The sequence below is a fragment of the Chiloscyllium plagiosum genome, chromosome 42 (assembly GCF_004010195.1).
Source record: "Chiloscyllium plagiosum isolate BGI_BamShark_2017 chromosome 42, ASM401019v2, whole genome shotgun sequence".
Lineage (NCBI taxonomy): Eukaryota > Metazoa > Chordata > Chondrichthyes > Orectolobiformes > Hemiscylliidae > Chiloscyllium > Chiloscyllium plagiosum.
In genome coordinates, this window is record NC_057751.1 from 11,870,407 (window position 1) to 11,889,339 (window position 18,933).

The window sequence follows — 18,933 nt, forward strand, 5'->3', positions numbered from 1 at the left end:
ACATGATGGTTGGAGGAAGAGCGCCTCATCTTCTGCCTAGGAACCCTCCAACCACAAGGCAGGAACGCGGGTTTCACCAGTTTCCTCATTTCCCCTCCCCCCACCTTGTCTCAGTCAAATCCATCGAATTCAGCACCGCCTTCCTAACCTGCAATCTTCTTCCTGACCTCTCCGCCCCCACCCCAGTCTGACCTATCACCCTCAGCTTGACCTCTTTCCACCTATCACATTTCCGACGCCCCTCCCACAAATCCCTCCTCCCTACCTTTTATCTTAGCCTGCTGGACAAACTTTCCTCATTCCTGAAGAAGGGCTTATGCCCGAAACGTCGATTCTCCTGTTCCTTGGATGCTGCCTGACCTGCTGCGCTTTTCCAGCAACACATTTTCATTCATTGAACAGAGAATGGTACAACACAGTCAGGCCCTTCTGCTCTTGATGTTGTGCCAACCTTTTATGCTACTCAAAGGCTATTCACTGTGGCTGCTGCAGCATTCTTGAACATTGCACAAGTCTGGTTTGGCTCTGTGCTTGAAACAAGCAAATTGCCTCAGTTTAGTTCGCGGATCACACTGGGACTCCTGATTTGCAGATAGGTAAAATCTGTTCAGCCCACATGCTTATGGTCTTCTCATCTTGAACTTTAAATGACCCATATCAGACTGGACAGAAGTGGGAACTGCAGATCAGGAAATGTCCAGAGGAAGGGCTTTTGCCCGAAATGTCAATTTTCCTGCTCCTCGGATGCTGCTTGACCTGCTGTGCTTTTCCAGCACCACTCTAATCTTGACTCGCATCAGACTGGATGCCTTCCACTTGTTGCAGAATAGCCATTCTGTCCAAAACCAGAATGATATCAACATTTTATTTCATATCATGGATTAAAAAAAATTGAGAAAGCAATTTTGTTGAGTGTGGTCAGAAATAAGTTGCATGCCACAAACAAAAAGCCGAAAGCCGCTTGTCTTGGACGAGATAATTTTGGATACCAGTGCAGTTTAAGGGAGCATGCAGTGATTGTAACAAGGTGAGTCAGGTGGTCAAATCAGGGAGTCCTGTCTGACAGAGAAGAACAGGAGTATCAGGGGTTCTGTTTTCTCTCAGAGCTGGTTCTACTGAATCAAGTTACTGAGATGTGACTTTTCAAGTACAAATGAATGTTGACTATCCTTAATCAGTCCTTGCCTTTCCAAATGCAAGTGAAATCTGTCCCTCAGAATTCCTTCCTACAACTTAGCCACCACTGATGCAAGGCTCACTGGTGTCTTGTTCCCTGGCTTTTCCTGATGATCTTTCTCAAATAATGGCACCACATTAGCCAACCTCTAACCTCTAATCTTTCGACACCTCACCCATGGCTGTTGATGATACACACATCTCAGCAAGGAGTCCAGCAATTTCTTCCCTCGCTTCAACACCTCCTTTTCTGTAATATGAACTGTTTTCAAAACATTGCTATTTATTCCACCAAGTTCTTGAGCTTCCATGACCTTCACAGTAAATACTGATGTGAAATATTTCTTTAGCTTCTCACCCATCTCCTGCGGTTCCACATCTAGACGGCCACGTTGATCTTGAAGAATATTCTCCTTTGTTCCTCTTTCACTCTTAATGTACTTGGAGAATTTGGATTATTTTGAACTGTATTTGCCAAAACTATCTCATACCCCCTTTTTTTGCCCTCCTGATTTCCTGCTTAAGTACCTGTATACTCCTGCTGCCTTTCTACTCCTCGGGAATCACTCAAGCCCAGCTGTCTGTATCTGTTAAATGCCTCCTTTTTTTTCTGACCAGAGCCTTAATTCTCTCGTCATCCAGCATCCTTTACATCTACCAGCCATGCCCTTCACACTAACAGGAACATACTGCCTCTGAACTTATTTATTTTTAAAGTCCTCCCATTTCCCAACTGTCCTTTACCTGCAAGAAACCTCGTTTTGGGCATGAGCCCTTCTTCAGGAATCTCTCCTGCTCCTTGGATGCTGCCTGACCTGCTGCGCTTTTCCAGCAACACATTTTCAGCTCTGTTCTCCAGCATCTGCAGTCCTCGCTTTCTCCTGCAAGAAACCTCCCCCAGTCAACTTTTGAAAGTTTTCATCTAATACCATCAAAATTGGCCTTACTCCAATTTAGAACTTTTAACTTTTTGGTCAGTTATATCCTTTTTTAAAGCTATTTTAAAACTAATAGAATTGTAATCACTTGCCCCAAAATGGTTTGCCCCATTGACACCTTGGTCACTTGCCCTGCCTTATTTCCCAAAAGAAGGTCAAGTATTGCTCCTTTTCCAGTCGGTGTTTCCATTTACTGAAAAATCAGGTTTTCTTGTACGCACTTAACAAATTCCTCCCCATCCAAAACCTCAACACTATGACATTCCCAGTCAATGTTTGGAAAGTTAAAATCCCCTACCATTACAACACTATTATTCTTACAGATCTCGAATATAGAACAGTACTTCATAAGATGTGCCCTCCAGTCCAGGCAAATCTCCTCTGCACCCTTTCTAAAGATTCCACATTCTTCCTATAATGAGGCAACCAGAACTAAACACGATATGCCAAGTGTGGTCGAACCAGGGCTCCATAGAGCTGCAGCATAACCTCACAGCTCTTAAATTCAATCCCCCTGCTAATGAAAGTCAACACCCCATATGCCTTTTTAAAAAACCCTATCAACTTGGGTGGCAACTTTAAGGGATCTATTAACATAGTCCCCAAGATCCCTCTGTTCCTCCACACTGCCGAGAATCCAGCCTTTAACCCTGTATTCTGATTTCAGATTCAACCTTCCAAAGTGAATGACTTCGCACTTTTCCAAGTTGAATTCCATCTGCCACTTCTCAGTTTAGCTCTGCATTCTGCCAACGTCCCGTTGCAACCTACAACAACCTACAACAGCCATCCACACTATGCACAACCCTACCAATGTGTACCATGACTTATGGCTGCTCTCCCTCCCCTGAGATCTCCTTACATATTTGCTTCTCAGTTTCTTGCTGACTATTGCAGGGGCCTGTAGTACAATCTCAACAAGGGGACTGTCCCTTTCTTCTTTCACAGTTCCACCCATATAACTTCATGAGCCGATCTCCCAGGAATATCCTCCTGAAATACAGCCATAGTGTTTCTCTTTACCAAAATGCTACTGCCCCTCTTCTGTTGCCTCCCCTACTATCCTTCCTCTAGCATCTACATCCCAGAATATTCAGCTGCCAGTCCTGTCCATCTCCTGAGCCACATTTCTGCAAGAGGTACAATATCACAGTCCCATATGCCCAATTATGCCCAGAGATCATCGGCCTTACCTGTCAGGCCTCTTGCCCTGAAGTAAATGCAGTTTAATTTATCAGTCTTACCTCATTCCCTGCCAAACTCTCGTTTGCCGTGACTATTTGACTTGCTTCTCTTAGCTCATGTACCAGCCTCAGCCTTTTCTCTTTTCTCACTATCGCTTTGTTTCCCATCTAAATCCCACCCCCTCACCTTAGGAGTTGAAAGCCTCCCAAGCAGCACTAGCAAATCTCCCTGCAGGTTTAGGCTTGGATACAGATAAACCAAGAGTTGTTGATCCCCAGTGTAGTCATGCCCTAACTAGAATTATGAACTTCAAAGGTATACAGATTGGTCTTCCTGGAGGTGCCTCCTGCATGCAAACGGCTAGCTAGCAGTCATTGATGAGTTCACAAGGAGCTTTTTCTGTCGTGGTTTATAAACAGAAAAGTCAATTACAACAAAGCAAAGATGCAACATCAAAAAAAATGAAGCCTTAACGGTTTACACATCTTGATTTCAGTTTTATCATTACGTAATTAAACTTGAGAGGATTACCAAGGCTTAGGTTGTTTTAATAAATGTGTATAAAATTAAAAGTGCCCTTGATAAAGTGGAAAAGAGGTACCTATTCTCCTTACTTGATAGGTCAATAATTGAGGTACACCCATTCAAAGCAACTCTCCAGGTGAGAGGGGAGTTTGGTAGGAAGTTTCTCACAGAGTTGTCTGAAACTCGATGCATAAAAGAATGGTTGAAACAGACACCCTCCAGTCATTCAAACAAAAGCTTAGACATGAATTTGAAGTGTTTTCACCCACAGGACTATGAACTAAGAGATAAAAAGCTGTATGAATCTGGATAGTTATTGAAGTGGTGAAAAAGACTGAGGGGAATAAAAAGAATCTTTTCTGCTGGTCACCTTTGTAGATCTGACAGATTTAGTGCTACTGCAGGCAGCTACTTGATCTTTGTTGTTTATTGATCGACATTTAATAGCAGAGTCATAGAGATGTACAACACGGAAACAGACCCTTTGGTCCAACTTGTCCATGTCGACCAGATATCCCAACCCAATCTAGTCCCACCTGCCAGCACCTGGCACATATACCTCCCAAACCCTTCCTATTCATATACCCATCCAAATGCCTTTTAAATGTTGCAATTGTACCAGCCTCCACCACTTCCTCTGGCAGCTCATTTCATACACACACCAGCCTATGTGTGGAAAAAGTTGCCTCTTAGGTCTCTTTTATATCTTTTCTCTCTCATCCTAAATCTATGCCCTCTAGTTCTGGACTCCCTCATCCCAGGGAAAGGACTTTGTTTATTTATCCTATCCATGCCCCTCATGATTTTGTAAACCTCTGGAAGGTCACCCCTCAGCCTCCGCTCAAGGGAAAACAGCTCCAGCCTATTCAGCCTCTCCCCGTAGCTCAAATCCTCTAACCCTGGCAACATCCTTGTAAATCTTTTCTGAACCTTTTCAAGTTTCACAACATCCTTTTGATAGGATGGAGATCCGAATTGTACACAATATTCCAAAACTGGCCGAATTAATGTCCTGTATAGCTGCAACATGACCTCCCAACTCCTGTACTCAATGCTCTGACCAATAAAGGAAAGCATACCAAATGTCTTCTTCACTATCCTGTCTCCTTGTGACTCCTTTTTCAAGGAACTATGAACCTGCACGCCAAGGTCTCTTTGTTCAGCAACACTCCCCAGGACCTTACCATGAAGTCCAAAATGCAGCACCTCGCATTTATCTAAATCAAACTCCATCTGCCGCTCCTCAGTCCAGTGGCCTGTCTGATCAAGATCCCATTGTACTCTGCGTTAACCTTCTTCACTGTCCACTGCATGTCCAATTTTGGGGTCAACTGCAAACTTACTAAGTATACCTTCTATGTTCACATCCAATCATTTATATAAATGACGAATAGCAGTGGGTCAAGCATCGATTCTTGTGGCACACCACTGATCACAGGCCTCCGGGTCTGAAATGCAATGCTCCACTACCACCCTCTGTCTTCTACTTTTAAGTCAGTTCTGTATCCAAATGGCTAGTTCTCCCTGTATTCACTTTTGTGGTTGTCGTAGTAGTAATGGTTGATTCTTCTGAAAAAAATGTTCAACCTGTCAAAACAATCTGTTGCAATTTAACTGCACAGATCTTGTAAAATTTTCATTTCCATTGAGAATACGATATTGTGAAACTGCTGATGGTACAAGCAATACTTAGTGGAAGATACAAGTCATCCTGTCAGAGTCATTGCGCAACATTACAGAATTCGTTCCTTGCCAATTTGTTCATTAAAATGATTTCTGGATTCTTTCCTAATGCAAGTTGACTCAAAAGCATTTTTCAATTCTGTCTTGGTGTTTGGGCAGACCTATTTAGCTGGGAAACCAAGGTTAAGTATGAAAGCTGACTTTTCAGGGCACAGCCAAGTTGATAAAAGGACGAGGTAGCTCCTCGAAGCAATGAGTTAGTAATGTCATTGGGACAAAATGATACACAGCTTTTTGTACTCTTAAAAATAATACTGAAGACTTGGGTTAAATATTACTGAAGACAAAGTAATTCCAAGCCTTTGTGTCTATGATCTGTGGATAGATGGCTTTTCTGTCATGTATTGTGTTAAAAATATTGAAATTAATTAGACCCAATAAGAAGAATTCTAACTGTCCAAATCAGAAAAATAACAAAGTAAGTGACAAATCTTTTAGCTTCTGAATATGTGATCTACCGTATGCAACCCATTGAGTTGCAGACAAAACAGGTAGTTAGAAGAAATTGAGGTTGAGCAGTTCACTGTCTGACATCACTAGCCCTATATGACAGATGATGAAACAGTGCTTGTAAGCACCATTAGCTGTGTTTATTTGCAAAGCCACACAGATTTCTGAGAACAAAATGAAAACAGCTGTTCTTGTGTTTATGTGACCCTTTCAAAGAATGCATTAGATATTGGGTTATTTGCATGACTGATCATTTGAAAGCACATGGTAACAAGAAGGGAGTTGCTATGATGCAGGTAAGAAATCCGTTTGAAAAAAGTGGCAAATGGAATCCACCTAGATCGCAAGTTATGAAATGGGCCTCTTGCCAATTATGTGGAAAGTTGCCCACTTCAGTGTGAACATGTTGGAATCCACAAAGCAGTTCAAGTTTGAAAAAAAACCTGCTCCCCCTCACACTTTTTGTTTTGCAACATTAGTAATGTGACTAAAGGTTAAACAGAAATTTGATAATGTTAAGATTTCTGTTGAAACCTGTTTCGGAGAGTGGCTTGCATAAGGTTACCCCTGAATTGGAAAGGGACTGGTATCCTGGCAGGGAGATTTGCTCGTGCTACTCAGATGGCTTTAAACTTGTCAGGGCGGTCATGGGACCCAAAGAGATAGTGAGAAAAGAGATAAGTCTGAGATTGGTGCAGTTAAGAGGAGCAATAGTCATACAGTCAAAGTAGGCAAAAGCAAGGTAGAGAACGAGGTAAGACTGATAAATTAAACTGCATTTATTTCAGTGCAAGAGACCTGAAGAGTAAGGCAGGTGAAATCGGGACACGGTTGCCAATTTCTAATCATTGATGTGGATTGCCATAGTGTTAAGGGCTGGATAGAGAGGAATTCGGTCAGTGTGTCAAAGAAAATGTTGTTACTCAGTATGTAGATGTACCTACTAGAGAAGGAGCAATTCTTGAATTTTTGTTGGAAACTAAGGCAGGGCAAGTGATTGAGCTGTCATTGAGGAAGCACTTTGGGTCAAGTGATCATAATTCTATTAGCTTTAAAATAGTTATGGAAAGGATAGACCTTATCGAGAAGTTGAAGTTTTAAATTGGACTCAGGCTAAGAGCTTTCAAAAGTTGATTGGGAAAGGCTAGTCACAGGTGAAGGGATGCCTTCAAAGGTGAGATAACAAGATTGGAGAGGCAATATGTTCCTGTTAGTGAGAAGGCAAAGCCTTCAGCCTCCACCACATCCTCTGGCAGCTCATTCCATACATGTACCACCCTCTGTGTGAAAAAGTTGTCCCTTAGGTCTCTTTTATATCTTTCCCCCCTCACCTTAAACCTATGCCCTCTAGTTCTGGACTCCCCGACCCCAGGGAAAAGACTTTGTCTATTTACCCTATCCATGCCCCTCATAATTTTGTAAACCTCTATAAGGTCACCCCTCAGCCTCCGACGCTCCAGTGAAAACAGCCCCAGCCTGTTCAGCCTCTCCCTGTAGCTCAGATTCTCCAACCCTGGCAACCATCTTTAGACTGTGGGAGGAAACCGGAGCACCTGAAGGAAACCCACGCAGACACATGGAGAATGTTCAGACTCCACACACAGTCACACAAGGCTGGAATTGAACCTGGGTCCCTGGTGCTGGGAGGCAGCAGTGCTAACCACTGAGCCACTGTGCTGCTCCCCCTTTTTTTGCCATTTCAACTTTAGGATCAACAAGGCTATCCATGTGTGGAATTCCGGGAGATGTGTGAGATACTAAATGAGTATTTTGTGTCAGTATTTACCATGGAGAAGGATATGGAAGCGAGAAAACTTGGAGAAATAAGTAATGATATCTTTAAAAGTGTTCATATTACAGAGGGGAGGTGCTGGGTGTCTGAAAACACACAAAGGTGGATAAATCCTTGGGACCAAATGAGATGTATCCCAGAACTTTGTGGGAAGCTAGGGAAGTGATTACTGGGTGCTTACTGAGATATTTGTATCATCAATAGCTGCAGGTGAGATGCCAGAAAACTGGAGGGAGACCAGTATGGTGCCATTCTTTCAGAAAGGTGGTCAGGAAAAACCAGGGAACTTTCGACCAGTGAGCCTGACGTCAGCAGTGAGCAAGTTTTTGGAGGGGATTCTGAGGGACAGAATTTACATGTATTTGGAAGGGCAAGCACTGTGAATGATAGTCAGCATGGCTTTGTGGGTGGGAAATTGTATCTCAATAACTTGATGGGAATTTTGAAGAAGTGACAAAGAAGATTGATGAGGGCAGAGCTTGGACTTTGTCTTTTTGGACTTCAGCAAGGCATGTGACAAGATTCCGCGTGGTAGACTTTAGAATCCTTACAGTCTGGAAGCAGGTCATTCAGCCCAACAAGTGCACAACGACTCTCTGAAGAACATCTCACACTATCCTTGTAACTCTGCATTTGTCATGGCCAATCCACCTAATTTTCACATCTTTGGAGTGTGGGAGGAAATTGCAGCACCTGGCGGAAACACATGCAGATACAGGGAGAACATGCAAACTGCACACAGACAGTTGTCTAAGGCTGGAATTGAACCCAGGTCCCTAGTGCTGTGAGGCAGCATTGCTAATCACTGAGCCACCAGATTGCCCTAGACTGGTTTGCACGTTATTTCACGGGATGAAGGCATCGCTGGCTAGGCTGGCATTTATTGTCCATCCCTAATGGCCCAGAGAGCAGTTGAGAATCAACCACATTGCTATGGGGGGTCTGGAGTCACATGTAGGCCAGACCAGGTAAGAATGACAGTTTCCTTCCCTAAAGAGCATTAGTGAACCAGATGGGTTTTTCTGACATCAGTAATGGATTTATGGTCATTATTAGACTCTTTAATTCCAGTTATTATTTGAATTCATATTCTACCATCTGCCCCATGGTAGGATTCAGACGCAGCTCACCAGAACATTATCTGGGTCTCTGGGTAATTGCCTCCCCATTGCATGGAATCCAGGGAGAGCTAGCCATTTGATACAAAATTGGTGTGAAGGTAAGAGACACGAGTAGTGGTAGAGGGTTGTTTTTTGGAAGAAGGCCTATGACCAGTAGTGTGCCACAAAGTTCAGTGCTGGGTCCACTGCTTTTTGTCATTTTTGTAAATGATATGGATGTCAATATTGGAGTAAGGGTCAGTAAGTTTGCAGATGACACCAAAGTTGATGGTGTAGTGGACAGTGAAGTTTATCTCTGAGTATAATGGGACCTTGATCAGATGAACTTTTGGACTGAAGAGTGGCAGGTGGAGTTTGATTTAGATAAATGAGAGGTACTGCATTTTGGTAAGGCAAATAAGGTTAGGATTTAAACACTTAATGGTAAGGTCTTGGGGAGTGTTGCTGAACAAAGAGATCTTGGCCTGCAGCTTTATAGTTCCTTGAAAGTGGAGTCCCACAAAGAAAGGGTAGTGAAGAAGGTGTTTGCTGCTCTTCCCTTTATTGGTCAGTGCATTGAGAAGACAAGTTGGGAGGTCATGTTAAGACCTTACAGAGCATTGGTCAGGTCACATTTGGAATACTGCATTCAGTACTGGTCTCCTTCCTATTGGAAGGATGTTGTGAAACTTGAAAGGGTTCAGAAAAGATTTACAAGAATGTAGCCGGGATTGGAGGGTTTGAGTTATCGGGATCGGCTGAATAGGCTGGAGCTTTTTTCCCTGGAGCGTCTGAGCTGAGGGGTGACCTTGCAGATATTTATAAAATCATGAGGGGCATCGGTAGGGTGAATAACCAAGGTCTTTTCCCTATGGTAGGGGAGTCCCAAACTAGAGGGCATAGGTTTAGAGTGGGAGGAAAAGGATTTAAAAAGGACCATAGGGGTAACGTTTTCATGTTGAGGGTGGTACATCTTTGGTATGAGCTGCCACAGGAAGTGGTCAAGGCTGATACAATTACAACAGTTAAGGGGCATCCAGATGGGTATATGAGTAGAAAGGGTTTAGAGTGATGTGGGCCAAATGCTGGCAAATGGAACAAGATTCATTTAGTATATTTATTTAGATTAGATTACTTAGTGTGGAAACAGGCCCTTTGGCTCATCAAGTCCACACCGTCCCTCCAAACAGCAACCCACCCAGACCCATTCCCCTACATTTACCCCTTCACCTAACACTACGGGCAATTTAGCATGGCCAATTCACCTAACCTGCACATTTTTGGAATGTGGGAGGAAACCAGAGCACCCGGAGGAAACCCACGCAGACCACTGGGAGAATGTGCAAACTCCACACAGACAGTTGCCTGAGGCGGTCAGCATGGATGAGTTCGACTGAAGAGGCTGTTTATGTGCTGGACAACTGACTGTGAGTGAACTGTGCAGCTGGATGCTCTGGTCAATTTGGAACTTGACTGTTTGAGATAATGACAGTGTGGTGACATGTGATGGGTTCATAAGGGACTTGGAGCAAGGAGGAAGGGACACTGGGAGAATGAGAGGTCACTTCCATCAGGAATAATGTTGTCTTTTGGACAGCTGGAAAGGATCAAGAAAGTGCAATGCATTGATACAATTGCTTTTTAAAAATGAAGAAAATGTTTGTATCTTCAAAATAGTTTGATCATACTTGAAGATATGTGTTTTACCTGTCTGCTTAGGCAAGCTAACAAAAAGCAGGTCATTGTTGATCCTGTTTAGAGGTTACCACACAACCATCAGTACTGAGCTTGAAAAATGCTGAAGTAGTAGTGGGCACGTCACTAGTTCCTGTGACTTAAAAATTATATCCTATTGCAATTTATCAACAGGAGTTTTCAAATTTCTTGTGTAAATGTTACTGCATTACACTTAAACTGAATTTTGTATTCCTATTTGACCTAATAGATGACTTACATTCATCATCCTACCAAACTTTGAAGCTGTCTGCCTACGAAATTACAATCCCACAACAGTTGACAGAAAGAGAAAAGCGAGATGCTGACCTATCTCCCTTTGCACAGGTACATTGAAAACTAATTGTGCTGTTGTCTTGTCTGACTTAACTGTGTTTCTAAGTCTTTATGATCAAAGGGAAAATACTGGAGAATTGTTTGAAAACAGCTTATGTCAATTCGGCTTGTATTTCTGTCAGTTTTGCAATGTTGAAGGAAATCCAATCAAGGCATTTAAAATAACTAAGTGATTCAGGAGGGTCTACGCAGAGAAACTTCTTTCTCTGATGAAGTAATCCATAATAAGAGAGAATGATCTTAAAATCCAAACCATCCTATTTCGGAATGAAATCGTTTTCATGTGTAACAGTGTAAATCTGATGTTTTCTCACATAACAATATTACCTCAGTTTCAGTTTCTGGTCTGTATGTACCATGAACAAAATTCTGAGTAGCTGCAGAAGTTATTTTGCTCCCCTTTCTCATCCTCGACATACTTCCCACCTTTGACTCTGACCATCCTGTCACTCATCATAGTACATACGAGGGGAAATGTGAATTTGAAGGAGAAGAAGACTATCTGCCCTTTCCACCTTGCTCTACCACACAACAAGATCATGGCTGATCCAACTGTGGCCACAGCTCCACTTTGCTGCCTAACTGTGATAGCCGTTGACTGCCCTGTGTTACGACATGACGATGAACCCTCCTGTTAATGAAACCAAACACCCAGAAAAGCTCACCTTGACTCATAGTCTGTTAAAATATGAATGACTGAGAACTCCCAAATTCCATTGTTTAAAGAAAATAATATCAATTTTTTAAACTCTAAAAATGCACATTAAACAATAACCATTCACAACTCAAAGCTCCCCTTTCTCTTAACCGCTTATTATCTGCATCCAACTTGTTAACAAGCTGTTCCAATAAAACACTTTTTAAAAATTAGATCACCTTAATTTCAAAACTACACAGCCATGGTCATCTTCGGTGTCTGTCATCTTCTAGCTGAAGATCACCCTGAGTCATCGTCTTTCTTTTTACTGTGAATATGTTTCATGTGAAAAGGTATCTTTGATATAGAGTGTTTCCAAATTCCTTGGGTCTGCCTTGATGGCAGTTGCTCTCTGTCCAATTTTTAAAATATCCGTATTTTTATACACCCAACATTGAATATTCTCATTGGTTTGATGTTGGCAAAACAATAAAGTCAAACTCAATTGGGATTTTAGTATCCTGGGGCATAATTTAAACTGGTTAAATTCAAAATATTGTCAAAATAGCAACCAAAACTCAAGTATCCATTTCACAGACAAATGTTACATATTTTCAATTTTCCAGTTTACTCTGAGACAGCTATCTAATCTTCCATGCAGGTGGTGGAAGTTTTCAGTTCAGAACAGCTATCACTCTCTCTTAAAGTTACAGTACACACCATCAACTTTATAACACTTGATAGTGAAGAATCTACCTATCTCTGGAGCTGTAATGTTATTAACTAAATTTAGATAACGTCTTTCATCTTTTACATTGAGATATGCTAGTTTCAGTTCTTTAGTATGTAAATTCCAGAACTTCTTTTAAGTTCTATTCTCAAGATAGCTTTAGCTTTTCTAACAATAGGCGCCTATGATCCGATACTTCACAACCACCTGATGAAGCCTGGTGTTGTGTAATTTTTAACTTTAAATATATTCATTGAGTCTGTTCTGCAAGAGAATCTTGACTCTTCGAGAGGAAATGATTCCTCCTTATTTCTTTTTTAAATGCACAGGCCCTTATTTTCAAAAAGTGATGTCTCGTTATAGATTCTCCTACAAGCTGACATCCTCTACTCATTTACCCTCTCAAAGCTCCTCAGGATCTTTCTCTGTTTCAATCAAATTGCCTCTTACTCTGTTAAGCTTGAGCAAACACAAGTCTAAATTGTCCAACCTTAATTCATTGTACGTTTCACCAATTCCAGCCAAGTAAACCTTCTCTGAATTGTTCCCAATGGAGGTGCACCCTTTAAATAAGTAGACCAGTACAGTACATGAGCTTTCCTTATAACTTTCAGTGCATGCAATTCATGCACTGGGGGACACCGATCCCTATGCATATTAGATTTCTACAATCTCTCACCAATTTGAAAACATGCTTCTCTTTCATTCTTATGGTCAAAATGGGACAGTTTCACAATGTTTTTGACATGAACCCACATTTTCCAGATCTTTGCCTATCTCAAAACCTACTTCTACCACTATGCAGAGTCCTTGTTTAATGTTCATAATTCCTTTCCTGCTCATGTCATTGTAGTGATTGTAGCAAGGTCAGCCAAGTGGAGCTCTTAGAATCTGAGTTCCCTGATTGAGGCTGTTACGCTGGTCTAATCAGGGAACCCTGGCTGACAGGTAGAGACAGGAGTGTCAGACATCCTCAGACTCTGAGAGTAGGCTGTCAGGAGCTAGATCAGTATCAAGTACTTTCCACATGCAAATAAAGGATGACATGCTGACAGGATACCAGCCTCTCTGGAGTTATTCTAGTGATGTCAAGAATAAATCACGCTTCTGAAGAAATTTGCTTGCAGCAATCATCTTTGAGTTCGAGTAAGCATTTCTGGCATCATCCTATTATTTGGGAAGCTGGATTCGTTCAATCCTCCATTGAGGACTGGGTCCAATATGTGGAAAGTTCATATATAACCTGGCTTCCGTTCTGGCACCTTTGCATCAACTCCTAAAAAAGGGTGAGCCTTGGAAATGGTTGTGTAGTTAAGCAATAGCTTTCAGGAAAGTCAAGAAACAGCTATCATCCTCTGAGGTGTTAGCACACCACGATTGCAAGTGATATCTGGTATTGTTATATAGTGCTTTTCCATATGGCATTGGGGTGGTGTTAGTTCATAGGTGGCCAATTGAGAGGAATGCCCAACAATGTATGCATCCAGGATTTTGGCTAATGCAGTGAGTAAATATGCCCAGAACGAGAAAGAAGGTTTGGCAGTCATATTTTGAATCAGGAAGTTCCACCAATACCTTTACGGACGTCAGTAATAATGGACCACAAACTCCTGCTCGGTCTATTTTAATAGGACAAGACTGTATCACACACAGCATCAAGCTGAATTCAGTGGTGGGCTCTAATATTAACTGTATGTAATTACAAGTTGGAACACCAAGTTGGGAGGCCAAATAACAAATGCTGATACATTGCGTTGCCTCCGCTGGCAAATACACCACTCGTGGTCCTGCCACTGGAAGGGTTCTTAATGTTTTTAAATTTCCTAGACACACTTGGAGTCACAGCTGACAATATCAGATGTTGGATGCTGGCAAAACCGAAACAGCTGGTGGTAATGGGAGAAACGCAAGGGCATATGCCCAGATGTGAGATCTTTTTGGGCCTGGAGAGGCCCCATCACAGGAGAGGATGATATTTTGTTATGGGGAGCAAGAGTGATTGTCCCAAGCAAAAGTTGCTTCCATTACTGCTCAACTCCACCTGGGTCATCCAGGTAGTTTCCAAAATGAAGATGTTGGTGAGAATTGATGTGTGGGGGTCAGGATTGGATGCAGAGAGAGTTGCTTTGATGGGGCAGTGCCCAGAGTGCCAACAAGGACAAAGATTACTGCCAGCAGCTCCCTTATATTTTATGGGGAATGGCAGAGTAAACCTTGGACTCGGTTACACATCGATATGGAGGTCCTTTCATGGACTCAATGTTCTGAGTCATTGTGGTCACCCACTCAAAGTGGTTGGACGAGCATGAAATTCATTTGTCAAAGTGGTTGGACGAGCATGAAATTCATTTGTCAAACACGGGAATGATGATTGTTATGGACTAGACCAGACCGCTTCAAAACATTTCAGGAAGGAAGCCCAGACTGTGACGTTGCTAGTTGTTTTAAGTAGGTGTAAAGTGGATATACCAAGAGAGAATCCGCTGGTCAAACCACTTAGTTTTAAGCAAACAGAATTTATTTACAAGATTACTGAATGAAACACAAACAACAGAAAACAGAATACTGAATAACTTAACCTTTCTGAAAACCCAACAGATTATCCAAACTTAATGATGCTGTTCCAAATACTGGCAACAATCCCCATAAGCACCCCTTGGCACAAAAGGTAAAATCAAACTCAGGTTTTTATAGGATAGAAGTCAAAGAGAGAGTACCAGCCTGGACCTGCTTCTGGGTCCAGCAGCTTTTGCACATTACTTTTTAAAAAAACTGAGCTGGGAGAACTGGCCACTCCCCTTTCATTGTACAAGTGTTTTTTTTTAAACTTGAAAGCCTCTGCTTGAGGCAGCATCTGTTAGCTATTATCAAATTGGCCCTGCAACCCTTCAACCTCCAGACATTTGCATCGGTGTCATTTACAACTTCTCTGAAAAAAACCAAGGATTGTATAACCTTGTTAAAGGAGCAGCTTCATCATCAGATAGCAAAACTGCATGAATCGGTTGTAATACACGGACTCCCAGAGGACTTGGTCACAGATAACGGGCTATCATTTACCAGTGGGAGATTTGAATAATTCCTAAAATCAAATGGCATTTGACATACAAGGACGGCACAATATCATCCGTCATCACTTGGTCTGGCAGAAAGAGCAATTCAGATATTGAAAGCTGGGCTTAAAGCAACAGCTTCACTAGATGCTGAACTGTTCTGGTTCCTACTTAATTACAGGATGACCCCTCAGGCAACTATTGAGATAGCTCCAGCATAGTTGTTAATGGGGAAAAGACTTCGCACAATGTTAATCCTGTTCTTCCCGGACCTGGGTGGAGAGAGTGAAATGACATCAAGAACGCCATTGCTGGACAAAAGACTCTGCTAGCCACTTCCTGATGCTACTTGGCTTGCTGTGTTCTTCCAGCTTCTATCTCCTACATTGGATTCCAGCTTTGCAATTTTTTTGTCTTTAAGCAAGAGAGACAGTTTATTTTAGGGGATGAAGTTTGGTGTAGAAACAAAAGGAATAGCCCTGTGTAGGTAAGAGCATGGTCAACGCGAGACCACACCCAGTGAAGTATAAATTTAGAGTCAGTCTGATAGTCCTGAACAAGCATGTAGACCATATGAAAGCTGCAAGCTCTCAAATGGGGTGGAAGCAAAATGTGCCAGGCTCCTCGGAACATTTGGAAAAGCTGGTGGAACACGAGTTCTCCCTTTCCATCAAGCGTTGAAGAGACCTCAGAACGCACATAGCAGATGTCACCACCTCGGTGCCTTTCCCGCCTGCAGAGGAAAATGATTTTCTTCCAGGACACTCCGGGCATGAAAGGCGAGCTAGTGTGAGTATCAACGGCAGAGTCATAGGAAACTGACCTGGTGCTAAAGCGCCCCATGAGCAACTACCAAAAAAAAAGAACTGGCCTCTGTTCTTGGACTCAGAGGATTTGGGATGTAGTGATTGTAACAAGGTCAACCAGGTGGTCAAATCTGGTCTAATCAGGAAGCCCTGGCTGACAGATATGAACAGAATGTCTGACACTCCTGTTCTGTATGAGATGCTGAGGGAGCTGCACCAGTGTCAAGGATTCCCTACATGCGAATGAAGGATGACTTGGTGATGGGATACTGGCCTCTGTGGAGTTATTTCAATAATATTTCTATATTTGCTGATTCTATGCAGTCATTTTTCAATTCATGTCCTTCTGTGGTAAAAACCTTTAACAATGCATATCAAATGATAATTTTTTTTTTCTTCAGTGTCATTGCATTGTGATACAGATGATTTCTCATCTCTGTTAATAAAAATGCAAAGTTTGTCATGACATGGCACCCTGCGGTTGCAAAAAGCAATATGATCTGTTCAACAAGATCTCTTGTGCTTTTGACTTTGTCAATCAAACAATACAGGGAATGTCTGACTAAAATTAAACTGTGATATTTTTAGGTCAACTTATAAATAGACCACGAGGTAGGCCTGTAGAACTTGAACCAGCAACAATCTTTATCGGCACACAGTCAAACCAAGACTGAACCAAAGTTCCTGTTCCAGGTCACGTGAACCATTCGCGTGAAGGGGCAGCAATCACACCGAACTGCATATATAACACCCATCCCTCTTAATTTCAGAAACTCCTGTTCATGAATGTATGTGCAGACATTGTAAATATTAAAAGCATCAGAGCCAACAGATGGACATAGTCATGAATATTTACAAACACATGTGCGAACGACCACTCATCGCTCCCAAAGGCCTGACTGAAATCCATGTAAACCACATCAGTTGTACTACCCTAATCAATGTAGTTCGGGACTTTTTCAAAAAACTCAATTAAATTAGCCAGACAGGATCTCCCTCTAACAAATCATTGCTGACTCTCCAAGTACTGATTAATCCTGTCTTTCAGAATGTTTTCCAATAATTTTCCTGCCACTGCCCTGCAATTAACCGAGTCTGCAATTGCTTGGCTTATCCCTGCTGTCCTTCTTGAACGAAAGAACCACATCAACTCACCTCCAGAAATATGATACTTCTCCTGCTACCAGCAAAGTATTAAATGTCTCTGCCATGGTCCCAGCAATATCCTCCTTTGCCTTTCATTGCAGCCCAGGATACATCTCATTAAGTCCTGGGGAGTGATGTACTTATATGCCTACTACAAGATCTAATTAATCCTCCTCCTCATTCATCTTAATGTCTTCCTCATGTGAACACAGGTGAGAAGTATTTATTTAAGACCTCAGCCATGTTCACTGGCTTCATGCACACGTTACCCCTGTTGTCTCTCGTAGATTCCACCCTTACCTGGTAATTCTTTTATTCTTAATATACTAATAAAAACCTTGGGGGTTTCATTGATCCTATCCGTGAAAGATATTTCATGGCCCTTCTGTACCCTCCTAATTTCCTTTTTAAGCAACCTCCTACATTCTCTATATGTTAGAAGGCCTTCCTGTTTTTAATGCACTGTACCTGATGTAGGCTTTCTTCTTTCTCTTTATCAAACTCGAACCATCCTTTGAAATCCAGCGTTCTCTGGACGTGCTGTTCTTTTAATTCACTCTTAGAGAAATACACTCATCCTGAATTTTAACTGTACTGCTTTTTAAAAGACTCCCACTTTCCAGTTATAGACTTACCTGTATGTAGCAGCTCTTAGCCTGTGTTTGCTAGATATGAAAATTAGCCATCCCTCAATTTTGACACTTAATTTATACATTATCCATATTGACTGAAACTTAGAGAGACCCTGAAATTTTCACCCACTGAAACTTCAGCCAGTTGGGTGACTTGATTCCCTCAGATGATGTCGAGCACTGGCCCATCTCAAAGGTCTATCTACATACTGGCACAAAAAAACCTCTCCTGGAAGCTTTAAAAATGACCCTTACACACTAAGGAGATGCTAGTTCATATTATGAAAGTCAAAGTATCTCAAGTATTTCTGTTTCCCTCACAACTTTTCTGTGATTTGCTTACATGTCTGCTCCTCTACTTCTTTCTGACTGTTGTAAAACCTGTGGTATAACTCCAAAAAGGTGATCGCCCCTTTGTTATTTCTAAGCATGAACTAGATGGCAGAATTTCAGAGGCACCTCCAAGACGACCCCATTACTGTGGTGTTGGGGTACAGTGTTGGTTTCCTTTATCAATAATGCAATGTCACCACCTCTCTCATATCCCCCACTAGTGTCCCTGAAACTTAGAATATTGAGCTGCTTGGTCTGTCATCCTCCAACTATGTCTCCGTGATTGCAACGTGCCGATCAATGCTGTATGTTCATCCACCTTACCAGTCAATGATTTTGCATTAACATCGATACAGTTTAGCTTTCTAGACCTCCCATGTGCCTTATCCTGTCCATGTCTTTTCCATCTATTGGACTATCCCAGCATTCCTTCCACATCTGACTGAGTCTTGCACCTGGCTTTACATCTGCTCTGTGTCGCATCCTCTGCCCAAGCAGCGTAAAACTGCTCCAAAAGCATGACCAAACCTTGCAGCAAGGATACTCGATGCATTCCAGTTCAGATGCAACTAGGACAGGTCCCACCCATCCCAGAAGCTGTCCCAATGATCCCAAAA

The 18,933-nt window shown here is 42.1% G+C and overlaps 1 protein-coding gene across 4 annotated transcripts in view; it reads left to right on the plus strand.

Annotated features, from left to right (window-relative positions):
- LOC122543129 (disintegrin and metalloproteinase domain-containing protein 9-like) overlaps positions 1-18,933 on the plus strand; it is a 130,755-nt gene that overhangs the window by 14,997 nt on the left and 96,825 nt on the right. For all 4 annotated transcript variants that reach the window (XM_043681473.1, XM_043681470.1, XM_043681471.1 and 1 more), the window contains exon 2: positions 10,855-10,970. In XM_043681473.1, coding sequence (XP_043537408.1) covers positions 10,945-10,970 — 26 coding nt within the window. In that variant the 5' untranslated portion in view covers positions 10,855-10,944. The remainder of the gene's footprint in view (positions 1-10,854; positions 10,971-18,933) is intronic.